At 37.2% G+C, this 23,947-nt stretch overlaps 1 protein-coding gene across 1 annotated transcript; it reads left to right on the plus strand.

The window, feature by feature from the left end:
- Positions 1-1,898: 1,898 nt before the first annotated feature.
- LOC121422144 lies at positions 1,899-23,792 on the plus strand. The gene is made up of 12 exons (XM_041617040.1): positions 1,899-2,019; positions 4,831-5,001; positions 7,157-7,291; positions 10,105-10,210; positions 10,556-10,667; positions 12,643-12,720; positions 13,424-13,542; positions 14,218-14,327; positions 18,691-18,766; positions 19,650-19,721; positions 21,128-21,261; positions 22,107-23,792. The coding sequence occupies exons 2-12, from the start codon at positions 4,834-4,836 to the stop codon at positions 22,257-22,259; spliced, it is 1,263 nt and encodes a 420-aa protein (XP_041472974.1). The 5' UTR covers positions 1,899-2,019; positions 4,831-4,833; the 3' UTR covers positions 22,260-23,792.
- Positions 23,793-23,947: the final 155 nt, after the last annotated feature.

The raw sequence follows: 23,947 nt of genomic DNA on the forward strand, positions 1-23,947 counted from the left end.
GGCATGCATGGCCGTATCCTGGGGAGCGTTTCATCAACATTTTTGTCGGACAAGTTGTCAGATCTGACATCTTTCCTTGATTTTGATTGGCTGAGAGGCAGTGTTACCATGGTAACTGTCGGATAAAACAGGACTTGTCGGATAAAACGTCCGACAAGTACTTTCATGAAACGCTCCCCAGGTGGCCACTTCCATTGACGAGTGGATATCATGCGCGACCACAGGGTCTTGAAAAGCACCCTAAACACGTGTTTTCCATCTTCTGAAAATGCACCCCTTAACAAGTATTAGTGTGTGAAACCCAACCCTTAACAAGTATTGGGAACAAATACTATTGGAAAGTATTCCCAGATTTGAGCCCCTAAACAATTAAGTACATCGATGTATTTTCCATATTCTGAAAGTGCACCCCTTAACATGTATTGGAAACAAAACGAATATATTCCCTGAAATGAACCCCTAAACGTTGTTCACGCCTCCGTACGTCGGTCGTCGGATTAACCTTTAGACACCATTATTTTGGTTTAGTACGACCCACCTTCCACACCTCGCGCAAATCGGATTGTAAACACGTAATGTTGGGGCAAAAAGGACGTCCTTTATAAAACAATTTTTTATTTTGTTTTATCATCCCCGCATATATGACCCTATAACACGTATATTTTTCCGAGCGAAATAAATACCTTTATTCATTATTTTTGTCTTGAAAAAGACATCCTTTTTACGCGTTTTTTTTTGGTCGCGCATGGTATCCACTCGTCAATGTAAGTGGCCTCCCCCCGGGGGGGGGTATGCAGAATTTTTTCCAGGGGGAGGGGCAGGTCAGGATAAGTGAAAATTTCGAAAGCAAGGGAGCGAAGCATATTGTTGCGTGGGCATTTTTGCATGTTTTAGTGTGAAATCTAAGGACTTTTTCCACTTTTTTTTTTTTTGGGGGGGGTGAAGTTCATTTAAAAAGGTATTCCAAATTTCAGTGGGGCGGGGGCAATCGTTGCGTATATACGGACGTGTTTTCTGGACTAATTTTTTTTTATGTACGTAAAAGCAGCATGGTGTCGGTCCAGTGTCCCTAAGTTTCAAGGGCCGGCCCCTTAGACCCCCCCCCCCGTTGTTTCCTTCGGCAGAGCGGCCAACATTAACCAAACGTAAACATGATCAGGCAACAGTTCGTAATCAAGTATTGTTTTTCAGCAAACGAGATCAATTATGATTTCAATTTTGTCCCGGAATTTTGTAATTTTTTCATATTGATTATTAGTCGTTGAAATTGGGCAGGGAAATTGGGTCAATGATGTTTTGGTCGTGCCTGGAGTTCCAGGGCCCATTTTTGCACAGGTGCGTAGTTGGTATCTTGCTTCCAGAATATTTCCGCAGGATTGATGACGAAAATACAAGATTGAAATCACGTCTTTAGTTAGATTGATAGTAATATCGAACAATGCGAAGGAATATATTTAGTTTAAGAAAAACGAGTCCTGTCTGTGTCACATGATTCAACCGCAGCAAATGGATTTACGTGCGTGATCTCTGCGATCCCACATCCAAGTTTCGCATTCACTTCACATGCCCCTTCAAAGAGAACACTAACATCTCGTCCAACGATTATTCTCTACAAGATTTTCGCCAATACGAGTTACTTACTTCCAAATTTATTCGTTTTGGTGAGTATCACAGAAAAGCAAAGGCAGTAAGGATCTAAGAATACTTTGATTGATAACTATCTTGAAAATGGCATTGTTAGCAGTCCAGTTTTGATACAGGTACAGGTACTTTTTAATTAGAAACGAGAATTTCTTCAGCCATCTTTTTATTTCCCCTTCAGTCAGGTCAGAAAAGTACGCCGAATGTGTACTGGTGGCCGGCAATTGTGTGGTCGAAATGTCTTCTGTCGCTCTAGCTCTGTGCTCCTTATATTCCAGCTGATTAGAATAGAACGATGACGAAGGGAGTGTAAATACAGCTACAGGTAGACTATATTAACTATTAAACAATTAACATCGATCAGCAAGCTGAAAAAGGGTAAGTAATTGGATGGTCAAAGATAGGGTCTAGATCTAGTCTTCGTTGTATTTTTTGTTATTTATTTAGATAGAGTACCGGTACGGTAGATCTAACGTTAGACTTAGAGAAAAGGTCTGACATGAGAGCTGAGTGAGAAAATGACAAGTCACAAGTCCGGGGGGGGGGGGGGGGGGGCACTCAGTACGATGGGGGGTCGGGTGTCCGGACACTGTATTTTTGAAGCCTTCTTTTTTGTCTTTGGATTACACTAAAAATACGAATTCAATACTAGTTAGTTGCAATCATCTTCTATTTTGTTCTTAATAATATTTTGTAGGATGGGGGGTCGGGTGTCCGGACACTTTATAATTTTGAAGCCTTCTTTTTTGTCTTTGGATTACACTAAAAATATGAATTAAATAGATGTAATCATCTTCTATTTTGTTCTCTACAATATCTCCTAACATTTTGTACCAGAAATTGATGAAACTTCACTTGTGAATTTTTCCAAATGACTTTCTAAAATTGATCGTCCGTACACACAACCTGTCCGGACACACAACAACTGGGTATACTAAACATTTATGATTTTAGATCCCTATACACAATACAGGCCTAATGAAACTTCGGCTTCGCTTGTAAATTTTTCCAAATGACATTCTAAAACTGATCGTCCGGACACACAACAACTGGGTATATAGAGTGTCGCGGAGGAGACCCCCAATTTTACACTCAAATTTCCGTTCCATAGCATTTTCTTCTTATCGAGAAAAAAAGAAGAAAGAAATCCGCTCCAGAGCTTTGCATATTTTTCGTTACGCCGTTCCGATCGCATTCATCTGCAATTTTGGTGAAAAGTGTCCGCAGAGCGCTGTCCTACCATCGCCTCAGCTCTCCGCGAGCGAACCAGTGGAGGCCGCGCTAGCTGATCATGCACACATGTCCGTTCCATAGGGGGAGGCATACGCACTCACAATGCTGGCGATCCATTCCAAGGACCCCCATTTTCACAAACATTTGTAGTTCCGAAGCCCGTTCCGAGGACCCTCCTTTTTACAATAAGCCCGCTCCAAGGCCCCGTTTTTTGTCTCGCCCGCGGCACACCCCCACCAATTTTTTGGTTGAGTGCCTCCCGGGGTCACAAGTCAGACACAAAACATGCACAAAGTCACAACCAGCAAGCTTTTTTTTAATTAACTCCGTGTGAACCAGGAGGAAGATTGACGAAACAAAGGAAGGGAAATAACGAATAAGGGGAAAGAATTAGTAAGAAAAAAAATAAAATAAAGAAAGGAAGAATGAAGGGAGGAGAGAATGAAACAAAAAGAGAAAATAATGGATGGAAGGAGAGAAAGAATGAAATGAAACAGAAGAGGAAGGGAGAAGGAAGTCAAGGAAATTTAAAGTTTTAAAACCACCTTTGTGAATTTGCGCCACAGTGTTAGATCAATCGTTCGTCGTCATGTTTGTATTACTGTATTACAAATTGTAATACAGTAATACAAACATGTCGACGAATGATTGAAGAAAGAACCTTGCCCTGGCTGTGTGTTTGTTATAAGAGTTCTGTATTTTTCAGATGGGGTGATAGCAATCCCCAGCACACAGATGGGGGCTGGCTTGAGGCCATGGTCCCCCCCAAAAAATTTCACGACTAAGAAAAGAATAGAAAGAAAGAACGGGAATGAAATGGGATGAAATATGAAATGATTTTATAAATATTATGTCAGTCCATTAAAGAATGAGATCTTTGTATTGATTTTAAAAGGGTAATTTTGTTGGTTTGCTTTGCTCGCTTACAATTTTTTAAAAGTTTGTTTATTAGAGAGGGATGCCTATTAAAGTTAAATTGTAAGGTGCGCAGACATGAGGGGCCCCTTTCAAACTTGGAGTTTCATCACAAGATGACCTGTCTGTAACCAAGAAGCTGTGGAGCCAAACAAAATATTTTCAGTGTCCGAAGGGGAGGGTTGTAAATGAGTGATGTCACAGATCTTGGCTGCATTGCCAATGGTAGGATCTCAATTGCATTTGATTGTGACACTCAAATGTTCATTGTTCTCATTCATTGCTTGACCAATTATGCTCAAACCACTATCATATTGGTTGATTAGCCTGCTTTCACACATACTGTATGCAAACTTGCTCCAAGGATTCCATTCTTTAAAGGTCAAATCATATAACTGTCGGTGGGTGGGTTGGGTTAGCCAATTAAGGAAGTTTCTGGAAGGACGATTGCAATCTGACCTGCACCAGAACCAGGACGTGCAATCTACCTAACGTAAAATGCCAACAAGCAGTGGAGTCGCGGAACCACCCAGAAGATATTATTCCGCTAAGGATTTGTTAAACTTTGAAACAGCCAATATGAAAAGATATAAGTATACATACAGGTATATTGTTTTCACTCAATATTACGAGAAAACAAATCCTTAAAATCCGTAAATTACGTAACAAGGATTAGAAAATAACTAGAATTATATTTTTCGAGCATACATACACTGATCATCCTAACCCTATCTAGTGATCTGGCCGATCAAGAAAATTCCAGGCCAATCAAGAAAATTCCAAACACCTGTACAAAAATACTATGCAAATTAGGCACATTCTTCTCGGGTAACCAAATAAAAATTCCACTTTGTGACATAACTGTTTTGTGAAAAATAAGCGAAAATTAAAAAAGTCATAACTCTTGAATTTTACAGCCGATTTTGATGAAATTTTCAGTGTAAAGCTTGTTTGATATTCATCTTTCGACTCAAATCAACAATTTTCAGGGGCTGACTTGACCTTTAATGATTTAATTTTTTTTTCATTTTTCTTATTTAGACCATGGGTAAACTAACCTGCGAGTGTCTGAACATCAACATCCACACCAAAGGAGATGACCTTCGACCTTTGGACCCCACCCTCCTTGGCCTGTCCATCGACCAACTGAGGGCGCCCTTCTTTGAGCGTGACATCGCCGAGGTGCAGTTGGACTTAGGCGGAGTCACAGAGGTAATTACATACATGTATCCACTTGGAATGTTTGTGTTTTTCTACATAATTTGAAATAATTTCAGGTAACTGAAAATAAATATATCAACTCATGAAGAGGCAAGAATTTTATGCATTCTGAGTGACCCTTGGTATAATCAAATGAACTTATTGGTCCGAATTCACAAAGGTGGTTTTGAAAACCCACGATTGAGTCCATGGTCTATGCAGATTTCCTGTATAAATTACGCTTAATTTACCGCGTATCGGGCGTGTGTATGAAAAATGTCCAATGCTGATGCGCGCATTTGTCACAGTGCGCCAAATTGATATTTGTTACCATGGCTAGATATGCTTTTATTCATGAGTCCACTGTTTGAAGAATGGACTCGTGAATAAAAACTGTGAACTCATGAATAAAATAGTGTTGATAACCACGGCAACAGGCGTCAATTTGGTGCACTGTGACAACTGCGCGCATCAGGATTGGACATTTTCATACACCCGTCTGATATGCGGTAAATTAAGCGTAATTTATACAGGAAATCTGCATAAACCATGGACTAACCCTTGGGTTTTCAAAACCACCTTTGTGAATTCTGGCCATAATGATTTTACGACGAAAAAAATCTTATGATGTACGAAATTTGGTACTTCCAAATAAAGGTATTTTTTAAGGTATGCAATAAAGGCGTGCCATGGAATGCACAATTATATTATTTTTTTTTGGCTGTGCTTACACATTCCACCCCCTCCTGGATCCCCTCCTGTTGTGTAGAATGTAAATGTCAGTGTTTCTACCACATTTCAATCTGATCATTAGAACTTAACTTTTGTCTTTAAGTTTTCGTGTATGGGACCACACTTGTTTCACATCAAATCATTTGCATACAAAGAGCTATTTTTGTCTCACCTGCGAAGCAAAGTGAGACTATAGGCGCCGCTTTTCCGACGGCGGCGGCGTCAACATCAAATCTTAACCTGAGGTTAAGTTTTTGAAATGACGTCATAACTTAGAAAGTATATGGACCTAGTTAATAAAACTTGGCCATAAGGTTAATCAAGTATCACTGAACATCCTGCATGAGTTTCAGGTCACATGACCAAGGTCAAAGGTCAATGAACTTTGGCCGAATTGGGTGTATCTGTTGAATTACCATCATAACTTTGAAAGTTTATGGATCTGATTCATGAAACTTGGACATAATAGTAATCAAGCATCACTGAAAATTTTGTGCAAGTTTCAGGTCTCATGATTAAGGTCAAAGGTCATTTAGGGTCAATGAACTTTGGCCGAATCGGAGTATCTGTTGAATTACCATCATAACTTTGAAAGTTTATTGGTCTAGTTCATTAAACTTGGACATAAGAGTAATCAAGTATCACTGAACATCCTGTTCGAGTTTCAGGTCACATGATCAAGGTCAAAGGTCATGTAAGGTCAATGAACTTTGGCAATGTTGGGGTTTTTTGTTAAATAACCATCATATCTCTGTAAGTTTGTTGGTCTAGTTCATAAAAAGTGGACATAAGAGTAACCATGTATCACTGAACATCTTGTGCGAGGTAGAGTAGTATTCAAAGTCAGCACTGCTGCTATATTGAACCGCGTGATGCAGGTGAGACGGCCAGAGGCATTCCACTTGTTGTAAATTTGCCATGGTTACAGTGTTATTGTTAAGAAGCCAATCAAGATCAAGGACTTCAGAGAAGTTATCAATGGATGGCAAAGTTACCATATGTACTAGTTACTTTATGCAATGGGTTTTGATCTTAAAGTAAAGATTATCGAGGTACATACATGTTCAGTGGACATGTAGTCACCGAACTATTACTGTACAGTATACTTGTAGGCATGTACATGTATGTGGAAATTTATATGCACAGTTACTTTGTAGAGAGATAGACAGCCAGATGTTCAACTGTGAAATAAATTTCCTGCCTGTTCTACAGATTATCCCCTTCCTGGGCTGTTCATGTTAAAAACAATCTTTTGTGTCTCGTCTGAGTGGTTGATATTCATTTGGTCTACAAGCAGTTTGTCTAGATAGTCTGATGCCATATACGCAAAACCCATTTGGTCTAATGTCAATTTGGTTGAATTGCCACGTGGTCCAATTGCTATTCAGTCTAATATGTATTTTATGTGTTTCTCAACACCTTATTAACACTTCAGGAGCAGAAGTACCTTGTGCACAAGACAACAGTAGCAGACTGGTGTATCAGGACCTGTGTTAACTGCAAGATACCGGCTTACGCTACCCATGCCACCAAGGGCTTGGAAAGGGTGCTTGTTAACACCAGACTTGTGGTATGTACTCAAGAGTTCAGGGGGGTGTTTCACAAAGATTTAAGTATGACTTAGAGTCGCACTTAAATGTCTAGTTGCGTGCAGTATAAAAGGCATGACAGCATTGGTCAGATCATGCCAAGAGGACGCGCACTTCTGCGTATTGATCAATAAGATTGCGCGTTGCATATCATGTACGCGTCGACATTTAAGTGCGGCCTAAGTCATACTTAAATCTTTGTGAAACAGCCCCCTGATTACACTGCGAAACGTAGGTGGTAATTTGCCACCGACCTTGAATCTAATTTGAGAAGTGTTGTGACAGCACCAGTTTATTAATATACCAATGCTGTTTTAATGCTGGTGTTTAAATGACTATCGGGTGTTTTTCTAGATGTCAAACTGGCGTTGAATAATACTGGTGTTTTTCTAGTCTTGGTGTAATTCACCTGTAGGGAAACCATACAAAACATTTGTAATTATTGAATGCCCATGGGATGCTGCTAGCATGTAACATCACAAAATTAAAATGTTTCTATAATTTAGAATTCTGTGTTTTGAAAGAATTTCAATAATAACAATTTTTTATAATTTTTGTGTTTTTTATATTATTAACTTCACTTCTGGGTAGATTTCCCCAATAAATAATGCAACATTTGTAACATCACAAAATTAAAATGTTTGTATAATTTCGAATTCTGTTCTTTGAAAGAATTTCAATAATAAAATTTTTTTATAATTAGTGTGTTTTTAATATTATTAACCTCACTTCGTTGAAGTTTTCCCAATAAATAATGCACCATTAAAACTTTTTGTAATATCACAAAATAAAAATATTTGTATAATTTTGAATTATAATGATATTAAAATAAATAATTTGTGTGTTTTTAATATTATTATTATTAAACTCACTTCTGGGTAGATTTCCCCAATAAATAATGCACAAGTAAACTTGGGATACAGGGTTGTTATTCTTTACAGTGTATTTATTACATGCTATTATGAAATAACCTTTTTGTATTGTAAAGTGTAACATAGTTTTGCAAAAAATCCACATCGAATGCTAATGTACCTCCATACTGCATATTTGATTGCTTTCATGACGTAGATTTCTATCTCATACAGGAATATGATATCCCATTGACATTTTGTTTCATGAGGTTGGTTTCCCCTGCCTTTCCCTTTTACCTATTTATAGCAGCTTGCTATAAATCAAAAGATCAACTTTATAAAAAAAAAAACATAAAAGAGAAAGAAAAGCCACACTTGGAAGCCAGCACAATGTTCTAGGCTTGATTTCCAGGAAAATGAGAAAAGGAAGAATTATTTTTGCCCCTCAATGTTCTCTTCAGCTCTCAAACCTTTTGACTTGTAACTGTAGGCGAATCGCTTGATGGCTACTTTACCTGAAAAACAAGAGGTTTTTAACCCTTTGCACGCTGGGATTGCAATTTTGCACATTCGTACAATTACATTCAACAATCATGATAATTAGTTTTCTCCTCCACCTTCAAATTAGAGAAGCTAATAAAAAGCAACAGTTCTTGGATAACATCTACTCTATACAATAATTATAAGTATCAATGGTGCAATATGGAAATCTTGAATTGAAGAAAATAACATGGAAACAATTATCATTATTATCCCCCAAAATTAATTCAGCATGCAAAGAGTTAATAATAAGTACGGGTTTATGAAAATCTTACAAAAAAAAAAAATTGAAGATTTCTATCAAAATCAGATGTACTTTTATCTTGTTAGTTGTACAAATTAGAATGATATAACAGTTTAAAGTTTCTATCATTGCACAAACTGTTGTATATATGGTTCCGTGACATTTGCATTGATAAGTCTGCACGTTAAGCCAAAAATAAAACCTAGTCTCAAAAAAGTAAATGAACCCTAATCTCATATTTTTTTACATTCTTCAGAACCAAAAACTCTTTGACAATCCTAACTCGAACCCTATGCCCTCTGAGATATCAAAGACGGGAGCAACAGTTGCAGGAGTAAGGTTTTGTCACCTTATATGTAAAACGTGTGATATGCACATGAGAGAGTCGATATTACACACTTTTATATTATTTTGAGCAATTTCAAGCTTTATATTACTAGTATTCAACACACAAGTACAAGCTCCATTTCAGGCACAATGATTAAAACTTACTGGCACCCTTGCAATATGAAACGGGTCCCTGTGGAGCACTTCATCAACATATTTGTCGCAAGTTGTCAGGGCCACGTCTTACAAAGAGTTGCGATTGATCCAATCAACCACAACTATGGAAAGCCAGCAATGTCAACATCTGAATTGCAAGTTTGTTCAAAATGTTTACTAGATATGATGTGCATGTATATTCCTTCATCCATCATTTCCTTGAAAGTTCAGTGTACTTTTCTTTGTTTACAAACTAGTGATTTTGCAAATTTCCTGTAGACAGCAATATGATAGATTTCCATACAGTTGAGGTTGATTGGATCATTCATAACTCTTTGTAAGGCAGGGACACAGATCTCACAACTTTCCTTGAATTTGATTGGTTGAGAAGAATTGTTACTGTTGTAACCATCCGACAAACAGAACTTGTCAAATAAAACAAGTCCTTTTGTAAAAAACTCCCCTGGCCTACTCATGCTGAAGCATCTTTTATTAATATTCTCTCTTGTTACTTTTTCTTCTTTTTTTTTATTTTCATAGAGCAATGAGACAATACAAGATAGTATCCAGTCATCAGCAGTGTTCTCAATGCTGTACAAAGTACATGCTATGTGTAAAGCATCTTTTATTAATATTCTCCCTGTTACATTTTCTTCTTTTTTTTTTCTTTTCATAGAGTGATGAGAAGAGACAAGATAGTATCCAGTCATCGGCAGCATTCTCAACGCTGTACAAAGTCGTCTTGACGGGTAGTGGAGAGAAATCAAACAGTTCATCATTAGGTACAGTAAATAGATTCACCCTGTTAAAGTGGGGCGATAATTTTCTGTGTATCATTAAGGCCTATATTAAAATAGAAAATCTGATTTTGTTCTTTTTCTTTCATGTAAAAATTTATTGAATTAACCTTTGCAAAGCAGAATATACATCAAGTTTGAAATGGAATTACAGGTGTTCAGAAGTACAAAAAGCCCCTGAAAATTACTGTTTCAGGGGGAGGGGAGGGAGCAGTAAAGATAAATAATGTTATTATTTAATACTACATGTATCATCTGTATAAATTACAAGAAAGAAAAAAATATAACAAAAAAAATTGAAATTTTTCCAATTTTTTTTTTTCTAAACAGTACATCCAATGACTGGTAACCAGGAGGTGATAAGGAAGACAGTAGCGCAGCTACAAGATCATCTCAACAAATATATCAGCAGAGAAAAACTAGCCATGGAAGAGAGAATAAGGTAAGACAGAGAGTAAGGGAGTCATAGAGATGGAAAGGGGGTGGGGGGGAGAAGAAAAAGCTAGATATGGGACATGCAGAGCTGCCAAGTAGTACAGATTTTCAGTATTTAGTACTGAAAAATAAGAAGAATACTGATGGTTTCATGCAAAATACTGATGTCATCATCAATATACTGATTTTCAGCTTTAAAGATACTGAGAGTTGGCTGCTCTGGACATGGGATAGAGAAGGAAAGACAGAGAATGAGGGGGCAGCGGAGATACATGTAGTAGGCGGGGGGGGGGGGGGGGGTAGAGATAAACTAGCCATGACTATCCACACGGTCTAATTGCCATTTTGTTCACTCACCATTTTATCTAATAACCAGTCGGTCCAATAGCCATTTAGTCCATATACCATTTGGACTAATTTGACTTAATGTTAATTAGGCAAAATGAATTGAAAGAGAATGGGTATTAGACGAAATGGTTACAAGACGAAATGCTCATAAATGGACTGGTGATTAGATAAAGTGATGATTGGACCAAATGGCTGTTAGACGCATTGTTGATGGACGATATGGCATAAGACTAAATGATGGTAGACCATGTGGTGAGTGGATTAATTGGCAATTTACCGTTTTTCTTACCTCCCTTGGGTAGTCTCTATACCTTGGTCACATTTGCTTTACGGCGGCCGTACGGCGAGTTGAAAACAGCTGTTTTGATATCATTTTTTAGTTGTACCAGCTACATGTAGGTGGTATGTATAAAAATAAATATAGGTGGTATGTATAAAAATGAATAAAACGGCTGTTTTTGACTCGCCGTACGGCCGCCATAGAGCAAATGTGACCGAGGTGTAATGTACCTGTCTAAATGCATTGTATCATAATTATACAAAGAGAAGATCCCATGTTGAATGATGGAAAGACAAAGGTGCAGGGATGTCAGGATGGGGGGGGGGGATAATTATGATAAAGTTGAGAAAGGAAGAAACTTGAAGAGGAAAATGAATGGAAAGAAAGTTTTATCATAATGTTTTGCATTATATATTAAGTGATTGTTGTTGACCGAGTTTCCTAACATTCTTTAGTCTATATATACACACACACGCACCTGTCAGCTTGAAAAGCATTGTGTGCATATCATTGACATCGGCTTCCTAGGCACTGTATTGTTATCATCTGATAAAAACATTGTATCTTTCTTAAATTCCCAGCATTCTGTTGTGTCTAGACTTGCATTATCTGCAAAAGAAACAAAAGAACTTTTCTAGATAAACAGTCTGGAAGCAAGTACCAAACAATGTGTGTTGAATACAACAATTCACTTTGATCAATTTAAGTTGGATTCCAATAATGATGATGCTGTTTACTTGGTCTAGGTTGTGTCTGAAAAGTTTGGAAGATTTGATCTGGTAGTTTTCCATTGTCATGGGAGTCTGCTGTTGGCATATGTTGTAGAATATGAGAGATGATCGGCTCTTTGGTAGCCAAATCCTGTGATCGTGTTTCTCTAATCGAGTTGAGTTGAATTTGTCTGGACTTAAATGATGTCGACTACTGTGGATTCTGAGCACTTCATGTTCGAAGATTACCTTTCTTACCCTGGAAGTTAAGTTTTCTCTGCTGTCCTATATAACTTACGGTGCAGCCTCTGGACTTTCATGTCGGAAAGTCAGATTTGAAAGTTGTTTTGTCAAAACATTTGGAATGTAAAATGATCTCTTGTTTACAAGGTTGATGGTATTGTTGGCAGTCATGACAGTGATTTTCCAAGCTTTGTTTACATGTATATGTAGTGAACCCCCTCCCCCCTCCTGTCTGCGTGCTAGAATGAGAAGAACTGTCAGGCCACTCCTTTATTTGACATATTTGCATGTGATGGCCCTACGCATTCATATGTTTTTGCCTTCGTTGGTACTTGGCTTCCTTTGACAAGGGAAAAGTGTCCATTTCAACAAACATTTAAATATTTCTTTCTTTCTTTCAGGAGATACAGTGAGGAACAGAAGGCAGCATTCAGCCAGCTGCAGAAGAGAGCATACCAGGATAAAAATGTTATGGTTGGGTAAGTTTTGGGAAAGATTTCTGTATGTCCTCTACACTAATTAAACAATGTCTACTTAAAACAAATCCCCTTTTCTCTCTCTTATTTTTTCTACTACCGGTGGGATGTCAACCTCGAGATCAGACTATTATGTATCTGATGTTCGTTGACTATCTCACTGGGCTTGCAAGAATTGCCGAAGGCCAAGGCTTTCACAGTGATTATAAGCTGATAATGTATAGATTCCACCAGTGTACCGCCTCTAGCACATAATCACACAGCCAAATGGTGATGTTCTATATTCACATGTTCTATATCCAGCTGATCTAATTCTCAGATAATCTACCACCACATAGGTTCATCCACTGTAATTGTAATATATATGGGGTATTTGTATAGCGCACATATCTGCCTTGTTATGTGGTCAAGGCGCTCCTCTATTACCTCGTCTAAGCTTGTCTACCTACTCTGGTGCTCACAGCTTTCTGAGGAATTCCTTGTTCTCATACTCCCTTAGTCTAACTTTTGTTTAATCTAATGCCCAGGTGGGCTAATTTCCACTTCATCCATTTATCATTTTACAGTTTGTCAAATGAAAATAAACAATTCATTTAATCATTTAGTCTAAGTGGTGTTCGACCAAGTGCTTATTTTAGAGAAAATGGGTAAAGTCTAGGTGGAAATTATGGAAAATGATAAAAGTTTAATTTCATTTCCTTCCTAGTGTCATCCTAAATGCTGAAGAGAGAAACCTTGAAGACTCGCTATCAGATGCTATGTTGGACAATACCCTAACCCCACCTACCACGCCAATTTCAAGGCCTGGGACTGTACAAACTAGATGTGAGTATAGTCACGAGTATAAAATAGGACAATAAACACGATGAAATTATATTCAACATTTATATTGCACAAATTAAAATAATGTGCTGCATACTATTGCCATGGCCTTAACACTGCTATCATAATCAGGTGCTGAAACAATCAAGGAATTCCTTCCTCCCTACCGAGTATCCATTTTCTACAACGGGATGGAATGTGACAAATTTAGATAAACTCATTTCGAAAGGACAGTAACCTAACCCCACCTATCACGCCAGTTTTAAGGCCTGGGACTGTTTAAATAGATGCGAATAGATAAAGATAAGTTACGGCAGAAACAATCTTACAAATGAATGTAAGGCTAGATCTGGTAACATTCCATGGAATTGTTTTTCCATATGATCAGCTGTTTTAATTGAATTTTCATCATGCTGACTTTGAAATTTTAGGCAATAAGTCATGGCATGTAGCATAGATTATCCTTGTACTACACCGAAGCTGAGCAAGTCGATTCATTTCAAATACAACTTTATTTTCCACTATTAAAAAAGAATGTATATACCAAACTAAATTTACTTGTAAAATATAGTTTACATGTGGAGGGTCTCTGTTCTGAAATGATCTTACTCCCTCCCCACCAATTTCTTAGTTTCGTGATTCAATGATATTAAGTGATAATTATTACTTTCCTTGCAGCATCAGACAAACTTGCCTCATCTGTACCAGCATCGAGAGCCCCTATGGGTCAATTCACTCCGTCCATGGCCAAAAGCCGACCCATCCCACAGCAAGCTAGAAGAGTACCGGTAGGGTTAATCAAATCTTCATTTATGTTGATGATGGTGGTAGTGATGTTGATGATGACGAGGGTGATGATGATGATGGTAGTGATGATGGTGATGATGATGATGATGGTGATGATGATGATGGTGGTGATGATGATGATGATGGTGATGATGATGGTGATGATGGTGATGATGATGGTGATGATGATGGTGATGATGATGATGGTGGTGATGGCGATGATGAAAATAGAAGAGGTAGATATGGTGGTAATGATATGGGCTATTCCACGGTTACGTTACATTTGGAGACACCTTGACTCATACTTGGAGCTGTAACTCCATTATTATTGATAGGAACTAAACATCTCCTTATCACAACAAAGTACACAGTCTGACTATCCTTTGTATAAAAACAAAACTTGGGAAATTTGATTATGCTCCTGGCAAATCTTTGGAATGTGTCGGTTACTCACGTTACATGATTTGGACATGCATAAAATAAAAAGTCAACATAAGTGAAAAGTCTCCTCATACAAGGCTTTTATGAAAGTTGATTATATCCATTTCAAAGAAGTATATTAGGGAGACAAACTTTGTATATAATTAAAATATTAAAGAACACATGGTTTTTACTTGGGGTGAAGATAATATGGTTACTCACGTTATGGTTACTCACGTTACATTTTGTCCATGTATGGTTAACAACACACATGTCATTAAAAATTAAATAATGTGTGTAAAATTCATTGCTAGGAACATCAAAAAGAGATTTTATACCAAAAATTGGAACGATTGGAGCTTTATTAGGGAGTAAGAGGGAAAAGTATGATTTTGCTTAATATTTATGCATTAATTAGCATAATCACTTAATACCAATATGCATGAAATAAATTACTGTATAGTATTGTAGATTATGTCCAAGACAACCTGCGCGCAAATTTTCGGCGTGATCGTGCGGCCAATGGCCGAGATCTCAAGGGGGGCCTGGGCCCACCCCCCCCCCCCCCCGGGCCATATCAACTCCAAAAATTCCCCGGCCTAGATAGGGTTACAGGTAAGGGCATTCAAGGTGTTGTTTGAACACTCTTTAAAGTTTGGTTAATCGAAACCAAGTCTTACTAATTCACTCTCGCATTGTGAATACTTCTACTAATACTCAATTTTTTGTGTGATTGTATGACCACTGATATTTTTAAGAACAAAGATTCACATCAAAGAGGTGTACCCTCATTTTGCTTTTAATTAATCAAAAATAACTTCATAACTCACCATGAGACTTAAAACTTGACATCCCACAGAAAATTTTACCTAACTGAATAATTTTTACTGGTTACTCACATTACATGATGGTTACTCACGTTACAAAGTTACGTTACAGTTTTTCTTCATCATTTTTATAAAAAAATTGTACTTTTTAATGATTTTGATAGTCATCACTGTGTCAAAGATTGTTTGAATGAAGAGAATTTAAAATCCCACCAATTAACTGTGAAGAATTTTTCTCTCAGAAAACAAAGTCATTTTTTTTTGTTACTCACGTTACATCACCTGAGCAGGTTGCAATATTCATTTTTGTCTCACCTGCGAAGCAAAGTGAGACTATAGGCGCCGCTTTTCCGACGGCGGCGGCGTCAACATCAAATCTTAACCTGAGGTTAAAGTTTTGAAATGACGTCATAACTTAGAAAGTATATGGACCTGGTTAATAAAACTTGGCCATAAGGTTAATCAAGTATTACTGAACATCCTATTAGAGTTTCATGTCACATGACCAAGGTCAAAGGTCATTTAGGGTCAATAAACTTAGACCATGTTGGAGGAATCAACATCGAAATCTTAACCCGAGGTTAAGTTTTTGAAATGTCATCATAACTTAGAAAATATATGGACCTAGTTCATGAAACTTGGACATAAGGTTAATCAAGTATCACTGAACATCCTACATGAGGTTCATGTCACATGACCAAGGTCAAAGGTCATTTAGGGTCAATGAACTTTGGCCAAATTGGGGATATCTGTTGATTTCCCCTCATAACTTTGAAAGTTTATGGATCTGATTCATGAAACTTGGACATAATAGTAATCAAGCATCACTGAAAATTTTGTGCAAGTTTGAGGTCTCATGATTAAGGTCAAAGGTCATTTAGGGTCAATGAACTTTGGCCGAATCGGGGGTATCTGTTGAATTACCATCATAACTTTGAAAGTTTATTGGTCTAGTTCATTAAACTTGTACATAAGAGTAATCAAGTATCACTGAACATCCTGTTCGCGTTTCAGGTCACATGGCCAAGGTCAAAGGTCAATGAACTTTGGCCGAATTGGGTGTATCTGTTGAATTACCATCATAACTTTGAAAGTTTATGGATCTGATTCATGAAACTTGTACATAAGAGTAATCAAGTATCACTGAACATCCTGTTCGAGTTTCAGGTCACATGATCAAGGTCAAAGGTCATGTAAGGTCAATGAACTTTGGCCATGTTGGGGTTTTTTGTTGAATAACCATCATATCTCTGTAAGTTTATTGGTCTAGTTCATAAAAAGTGGACATAAGAGTAACCATGTATCACTGAACATCTTTAGGGACAGTGATTTTCCGCGATCGCGGAAAACGGACGGAATTCACGGAAAATGCTTTTTGAAACGGAAAGTGGCATTTCAAACGGAAAATCACGGAAAACGCATTTTCCCTCAAAATACACAGAATAGCAACAGAAATTACTCCAAAATCACAACAAAATGAGAATATTAAATGGCCACAAAACCCCAGAAAACACGATCTCACTTCGCTACAATCACGACAATTCACAAATCATGACTGCACCCGACATCAGCACACTCGATTGTACAGTACCCCACGCCCGTACATACCCGGCCTGCCGGCCGGGTTGGGCTTCACTGCACTGTACCAAAGATCGTTCCAACGATGAACGGTCGTGTGTTGCTGCCCTCTACGTTTGAAGATGTAACAGCACGATATCGTGGTCTTAAAATCCAAGATGGCGGATCGGCAAAAGCCGTTGACAGATGATAACGATGTCAAAAAAACCCCCAAATTATCGATGAAAAATCATTTCACCGTGAAATAATGCTAATGATATGAGAGGTGAGGATGTATGCATGCTAAATGTCTTTGTAAAAATATTATTTACACCCGCATAGATCCGATTAGAACGGATTCTATTGTGTTGTTGGTACAGTAGCAGATACAAAGTTGGACTAGTGCGAGTGTACGTGTAATTTTGCTATTCAATGTGGAAACGGAATTGTCACTTTTCCGTGTGTACAAAGTCTATGGGGAAACGGAATTTCCGTTTCCTGACGTGCTGAAACGGAATTTGAGATTTTCTGAAACGGAAAAGGCAATTTTTTGAAACGGAAAATCACTGTCCCTACATCTTGTGCGAGTTAGAGTAGTATTCAAAGTCAGCACTGCTGCTATATTGAACCGCGTGATGCAGGTGAGATGGCCAGAGGCATTCCACTTGTTTAAATGAGTACTACAAATTTACTTGAAAAGCTGTTGTGTATTTTAAGTAATTTGACTCTTCTAAACTTCAAAAATATATAAAGTGGTATGTTGTTGCAATAACAAAATGGTAATAAGGCATATTTCATTTTTCACTATTTTTCTTGTATTTTGGTACAGAATGGAAGACACAACTTTTGACCATTTTTTTTCCAAAGAATACATATGAAAATAAACTTTTTATTTCTTGTTCCTGAAACTATCATGTATGAAGGACTTACAGTATTAAGAAATTCAAGAAAATATTGAATTTGAATTTTGAAGCTCATGTCCACCAACCTGTGGAATTGCCCATATGATGATGATGATAATGAAGATGATAATGATGAAGATAGCAGTGGGGGGTGTGGTGGTGATATGATGATGATGATGATTGATGATAATGATCCTCAGCATTTATATCGTGCAGTATTTCTGTTAAAAAAATGATAGACAATTCAATTAAATCATTTCATGGTTGAAATGATGATGGAGATAATGACACTGCTTCTGCTGCTGCTGATGACTTTGATGATGGTGGTAGCTATGAGTTTCGCAAAGTGGCGGATCCAGGTATGGGCACATCTGGCCCGCCCCCCCCCTAGTCATTTAAAAAAAGGATGAAAATGTGAAGCAAATGCAAGTAAAACGTTTTGGGGGAATGGTGGCTTGTCAAATTTTGACATAAATCGCCTTCATTCAGGAGTGATGCCTTGTTGTTTTTTGCTTGTCAAATTTTTTGTTTAAACTAACCAAATTCCCCCTCCCCTCGGAAAATTCTGGATCTGCCCCTGGGTACTCACAGTGACAATATAAATTTTCATATACAATCTTCATCACGAATACTCCTTCATTCAATGTGTATCTATACAGCATAGCAGTATTGCTAGATCCGTTCCTGCCCATACAACTCACCGTGAAGTCACAAGAACAAGCTCCGATGCAGACAGTAAGTTTCTTATGGCTTCCCGTAGAAAAGGCCCACCCTCTAATTCCCCTTATTCTATTAAAAGTAAACTTATCAATTTCCTTTTCATAACACCCACTTTGTTATCTGGGGTTTCAATTTTGAATATTTGCATTTGAGTGATACAGTACCAACTCTAAAGTAATGTTGTAGTTGGTTCTACAGTTGATTTCCTGTAGCACAAAATGAGAGATATTTTGGCTACAATTAGTGTTCATTTGATCACAAGATTTCAGGATACAATCATTGACATTCAATGACTAAATCTATTCCTTTATCATGAAAACACTGTATTTGAACGAGTGTAATCCGTAAAACAACTGTTAACCAGGAGTGGAAAGCTTGAGTAGTAGGCAGGGTGAGCGGCTTGAGCATTAAGCTGGAGTAGAAGGCTGGTTGAGTTGGAGAGGTGAGAGAGGCTTGCGTAGATGAGAGAAGGTTGGCATGGGTCAATGAAAGGAGATGTAGAGAAGGAGAGAAGACTTGGACGTTCTGGGCAGAGGGAATGTCTGTCTTAGTTTGATCAGAAATTGTAAAAGCATGATAGGGACTGCAAAGAATGTCCTGTTTATTGATACACCTTGTGAGGCACCTTATGTAAATTTATTGTCAATTATGAAAATTAATTCGATTAATATTGAATATATTATGATTATTTGACATTTCATATAATATCTGTAATCAAAGGTCTTTGTTCACTTTAATGAGTGAATAGATATGTTTGCAAATAATTTGTTTAAAAAGCCACATCGTTCTTCATATCATGATATGATGAACGACAGTCTCTAATAAGATTCTTTCAAGCAGTCGGCCCCAGATTCTTGTAAAATACTAAATACATTCTCTTTGTTTCCTTTTATTTCAGCCATGTTTGATCTTGAGGGATTCACCCAAGATGAAGAACCTTTCTTTGAGTCTGATGAGAGCAGTACAGATGGTAAGAAACTTAGCTGAACTGCCACCCAATCTAATCCCACATTGTCTATCATACATTGGCTCGCATTCTTGAAAGAGGTTTCAATTTTACTGTACAAGTTTTGGTTTCTGCAGATTTGTTTCATCACGCTTCAATGAGGAGTGCCAACAGCGCGCATTCATAATTTGACTTTTTGAAGTGTATGTGATGAAATAATTTGACCTTTCTAAGTGTATGCAATAAAATAATTGTAATCATTTACAAAAATCTGCATAGACCTTGGTACGATTGAAACCTCTTTCGAAAATACTGCCAATTTTGACTCATCCAACTTGGTCTGGGGCCCGTTGCAGAAAGAGTTGCGTAAAGACGCAAGTCCAAAATGCGCACTGTTGATTGTTTGAAAATGAAGTTGGGCATGATTTTTGGAGATGCGTTTGATTGCAACTCTTTCTGCAATGGGCCCCAGATATCAAAAGAAAATATGGCAATGGTGGACTGTGAATGTGAGTTAGAGTAAAACCAGAGGGGTTATAAAGGTATTTGTTTCTACATCATAATTGTGTCATGGACCAGTGATGGCCCGCTGGTTGGGTTGGTGCCTAGAAAGCAGTATATGACAGGTCTAAATCCTGCTGGTTCCTAGATTTTTATGACTTGTTTTCCAGATTCCCAGGAATTCCCATGGGGCCCAATGGGTGATTTCAAGTCCAGTGTTGGCCTTGGTGTTGGTGTTGAAATTTAGATTGCTTCCCCTAGCTCCAAAACTTATTCAGAGTTTCCATAACTGATCCAGATCACATTATTGACATCTCAACAACTAGTAATTGACTTTTGGGACCATCGTCATTATATGTTCAGTGTTATAATCATTTAAAAATTGACCTAACACCAACACCAAAAGGTCAACACTGAACTTGAAATCACCCAATGTAAACTGTCATCTTCATTATATGTTCAGTGTTATAATCATTTAAAAATTGACCTAACACCAACACCAAAAGGTCAACACTGAACTTGAAATCACCCAATGTAAACTGTCATCTTCATTATATGTTCAGTGTTATAATCGTTTAAAAATTGACCTAACACCAACACCAAAAGGTCAACACTGAACTTGAAATCACCCAATGTAAACTGTAATCTTCATTATATGTTCAGTGTTATAATCGTTAAAAAATTGACCTAACACCAACACCAAAAGGTCAACACTGAACTTGAAATCACCCAATGTAAACTGTCATCTTCATTATATGTTCAGTGTTATAATCGTTTAAAAATTGACCTAACACCAACACCAAAAGGTCAACACTGAACTTGAAATCACCCAATGTAAACTGTAATACAATGTAACACAATTGGGCTGGTGAGCTAAAAAATCTCTGAAAAAAAGGAATTCATCTTTTCCCTAATCTGTGTCCATTCAGATAATTCGCTGAATGATGAGAATGTGGGTGCGCCGGTGACGAGAGTGCATCACGAGTACGCGACCTCCGTTCCCATCTCCATGCCGATGTGGAAGAAGGAGAAGCACTCGTTCGAAGAGGAAGCGGAAGAGAAGGTAAAGATTTATTTAGATGTAATCTTTATATTCAAATTGGCAACAATTGAAATTTTGTAATCCTCATTCATAGTATAAAAGAAACAACATTAGACATGAAAGTAACTCCTCTCAGAATGCATCATAAGTGAAACATCAAGTTTAAATAATAGCCAATTTTTTAAATACCACTTTGATGACATGTTTTAAGGTGCATTGCCAATTTAAAGAGTGAAATGATTATTAAATTGCAATTTAGGAATGATGATTACACTAAATCTATAAAAGTGCATGCGAATTAGGTAGAAGGAAAGCACTCATTTACAAAAAATGAGCTGAAATGAAGGTAGTCATTACTCAAATTGGCAACACTTTGAATTTTGCAACTCTTGTACATTGTAAAATACTTAATTTTGTTTTATTGAAATGTATTTATTCAGGAAAAACAAACGATCAGTATAAAAACACTGTGATTCAACACAAATTGAATATCAATGTTACTTCATTTTTATCAGGACTGGCATAATTGAAAATCTTTCAGAAGGGTTAGAATGTGTCCAATACAAGATGAAAGCAATTGTTTTTATGGACTCTTTGTGTTCAAAAGCTTTTGACATTTTGAGCATGAATTTTATAGAAATTTTAAATGCATGTATTGGTTAAATGCTTTCGTTTTTGTTTTCTTTATTGAAGAGAGAATCGGCATACATCAGAATTCTCAACAAAGATTAAAAATGCTCTTGAGCCAAAAGTTTTGAAATAGTCTGTAAATAGTATTACTAATTTACAATGATGAAAATAACTCTACATCACAGGACCACTCAAGAATATTCTGGATCTTAATGATATTCACATATATTTTTTAGGTCCCAATGCCAGAACCCGATCACATGGTCGCCAGCATGAGGGCGCTCTCATTCAGCGTCAATGACGGAACGGAGATGTTCGGCGACCTCCCGAGGCCGAGATTAAACACTGCCGGCGAGGTCCCGATCAAGAAAGGTGCGCGGCGATTGTAGTTTCATAGATTCTAGCTTGTAGATTATAGATCATATTGCATAGATACTGTTTGTGGTCAGAAGGAGTTTAAAACCATATATACTGTATAAATTTGTATTTTGGCAGTGGCTTTATCATTACAAAGGTTTCTTTTTTGCGCATTTCGTGAATGAGTTCTCGTAATTTTTTGTTACTATAATGGTTTATATTTATAATAGGGAAACATCACAATAAGCGTGAAATCAAAACCTTGTGCACAATCGCCACCTACCAATAATAGTTGGAATATATGGTATGTATAGCATAATTCTGCCCATTTGCGTCCAGAACTGATTGCACCTTTATTTATCCTGTGGAATCAGACATTTCTGTTACCGAATGGGTGAAAAGAAACTAATTTTCCTTCTGGTTACAAACAGATTTTATATTTTCATCCCTTGGGAGATGTAACATTAACAGAAAATGCCAAATATGCTGCTAAGAAATACTTTGTTGGTAGAAAATTGAAACTTTAGAATGTCGGGGTCCTGTTTCATAAATTCTGTGTTCAATTAGAAATGCTTGAAATCTGTAACAAAGTAGCGCTTGGCCAATCGCATTGCAGGATTTCGGTAGTCTTTAACATTAGCGTGGAACTTGCCTTTAATGACAGTTGTTATGAAACAGAATTCTCGTTTACTGATTTTTGATACATATGGGCCATTTCATGAAGCTGTTTGTCAAGTTATGAATGACTTATAACACCTTTCGACTGGTCCATGATCTGATTTTGGAACAAATCTCATTTTGCTTATTTTCTGAAAACTTTAATGAAATGTATCCATTTATTTGAGGTTCAATTAACTTTCATAATACTAATATAACAATTTTGGATGATTGCACGCCTTTATTCTGAAATGAAGGCTAAATTGGTATCAAACTGCAGCGAATCGTACGATTGCTATGACGTCATAATGACTTTATAGTCAATTCACTTTTGTACTATTTTTTAAGTCAATTCACTTTTGTACCAATAATGATAGTAGCATAGTCATAGATTCAAACATAAGTATTTGTTCAATAATCTGGAACTGTACACAGTAAAATGTACAATTTCTCGATATTCACATCAAATTTTACCACATTTTATTCCAAAATCTGGTTTTAGACCAATCATGAGGTGTGTGGTTGCTTTTAGTCACACTTGACTCTTTTGTGAAACACCCCCCTGGAACATATTTTTGGTAACGAGTCAGGCATCATTATGGAATGTTGCTGTGTGTATTTATTGTAGGATAGGATCTAGTCAGGGTTTCATGGTCTTGTGAAATGAATTCTGAAAGAAAATCATGGAAGCGGGATAAAATAGAAACTAGACTTGAAATGCATTATTTATCGGGCATGACCTCTTTTCTGTAGGGCACATTTCTGCATTACCTTTATTGCCACGTTTGGGGAGAATGGTATGCTCCTTACCATCAAATTCTGTTTAAAATATTGATTTGTTTCCGCATAAGTTGGTATGTAATTATTGCTGACATCATATTCAGTGCATGGGACTAGACTATATATATGAATACCGGCACAAAAAAACACAATTTGCAATATGTGGGACTGGGCTATATTTGGAAATTTAAATTGCGTGGAAGGCTGTTAAGTTGAAATTGATAGAATTGAATGATTATTTTGGCACAATTTTTTCCTTGTTTGCCAACCTTTTTGTTATATT

This window comes from Lytechinus variegatus, chromosome 9 (genome assembly GCF_018143015.1).
Source record: "Lytechinus variegatus isolate NC3 chromosome 9, Lvar_3.0, whole genome shotgun sequence".
NCBI classification, from domain to species: Eukaryota; Metazoa; Echinodermata; class Echinoidea; order Temnopleuroida; family Toxopneustidae; genus Lytechinus; species Lytechinus variegatus.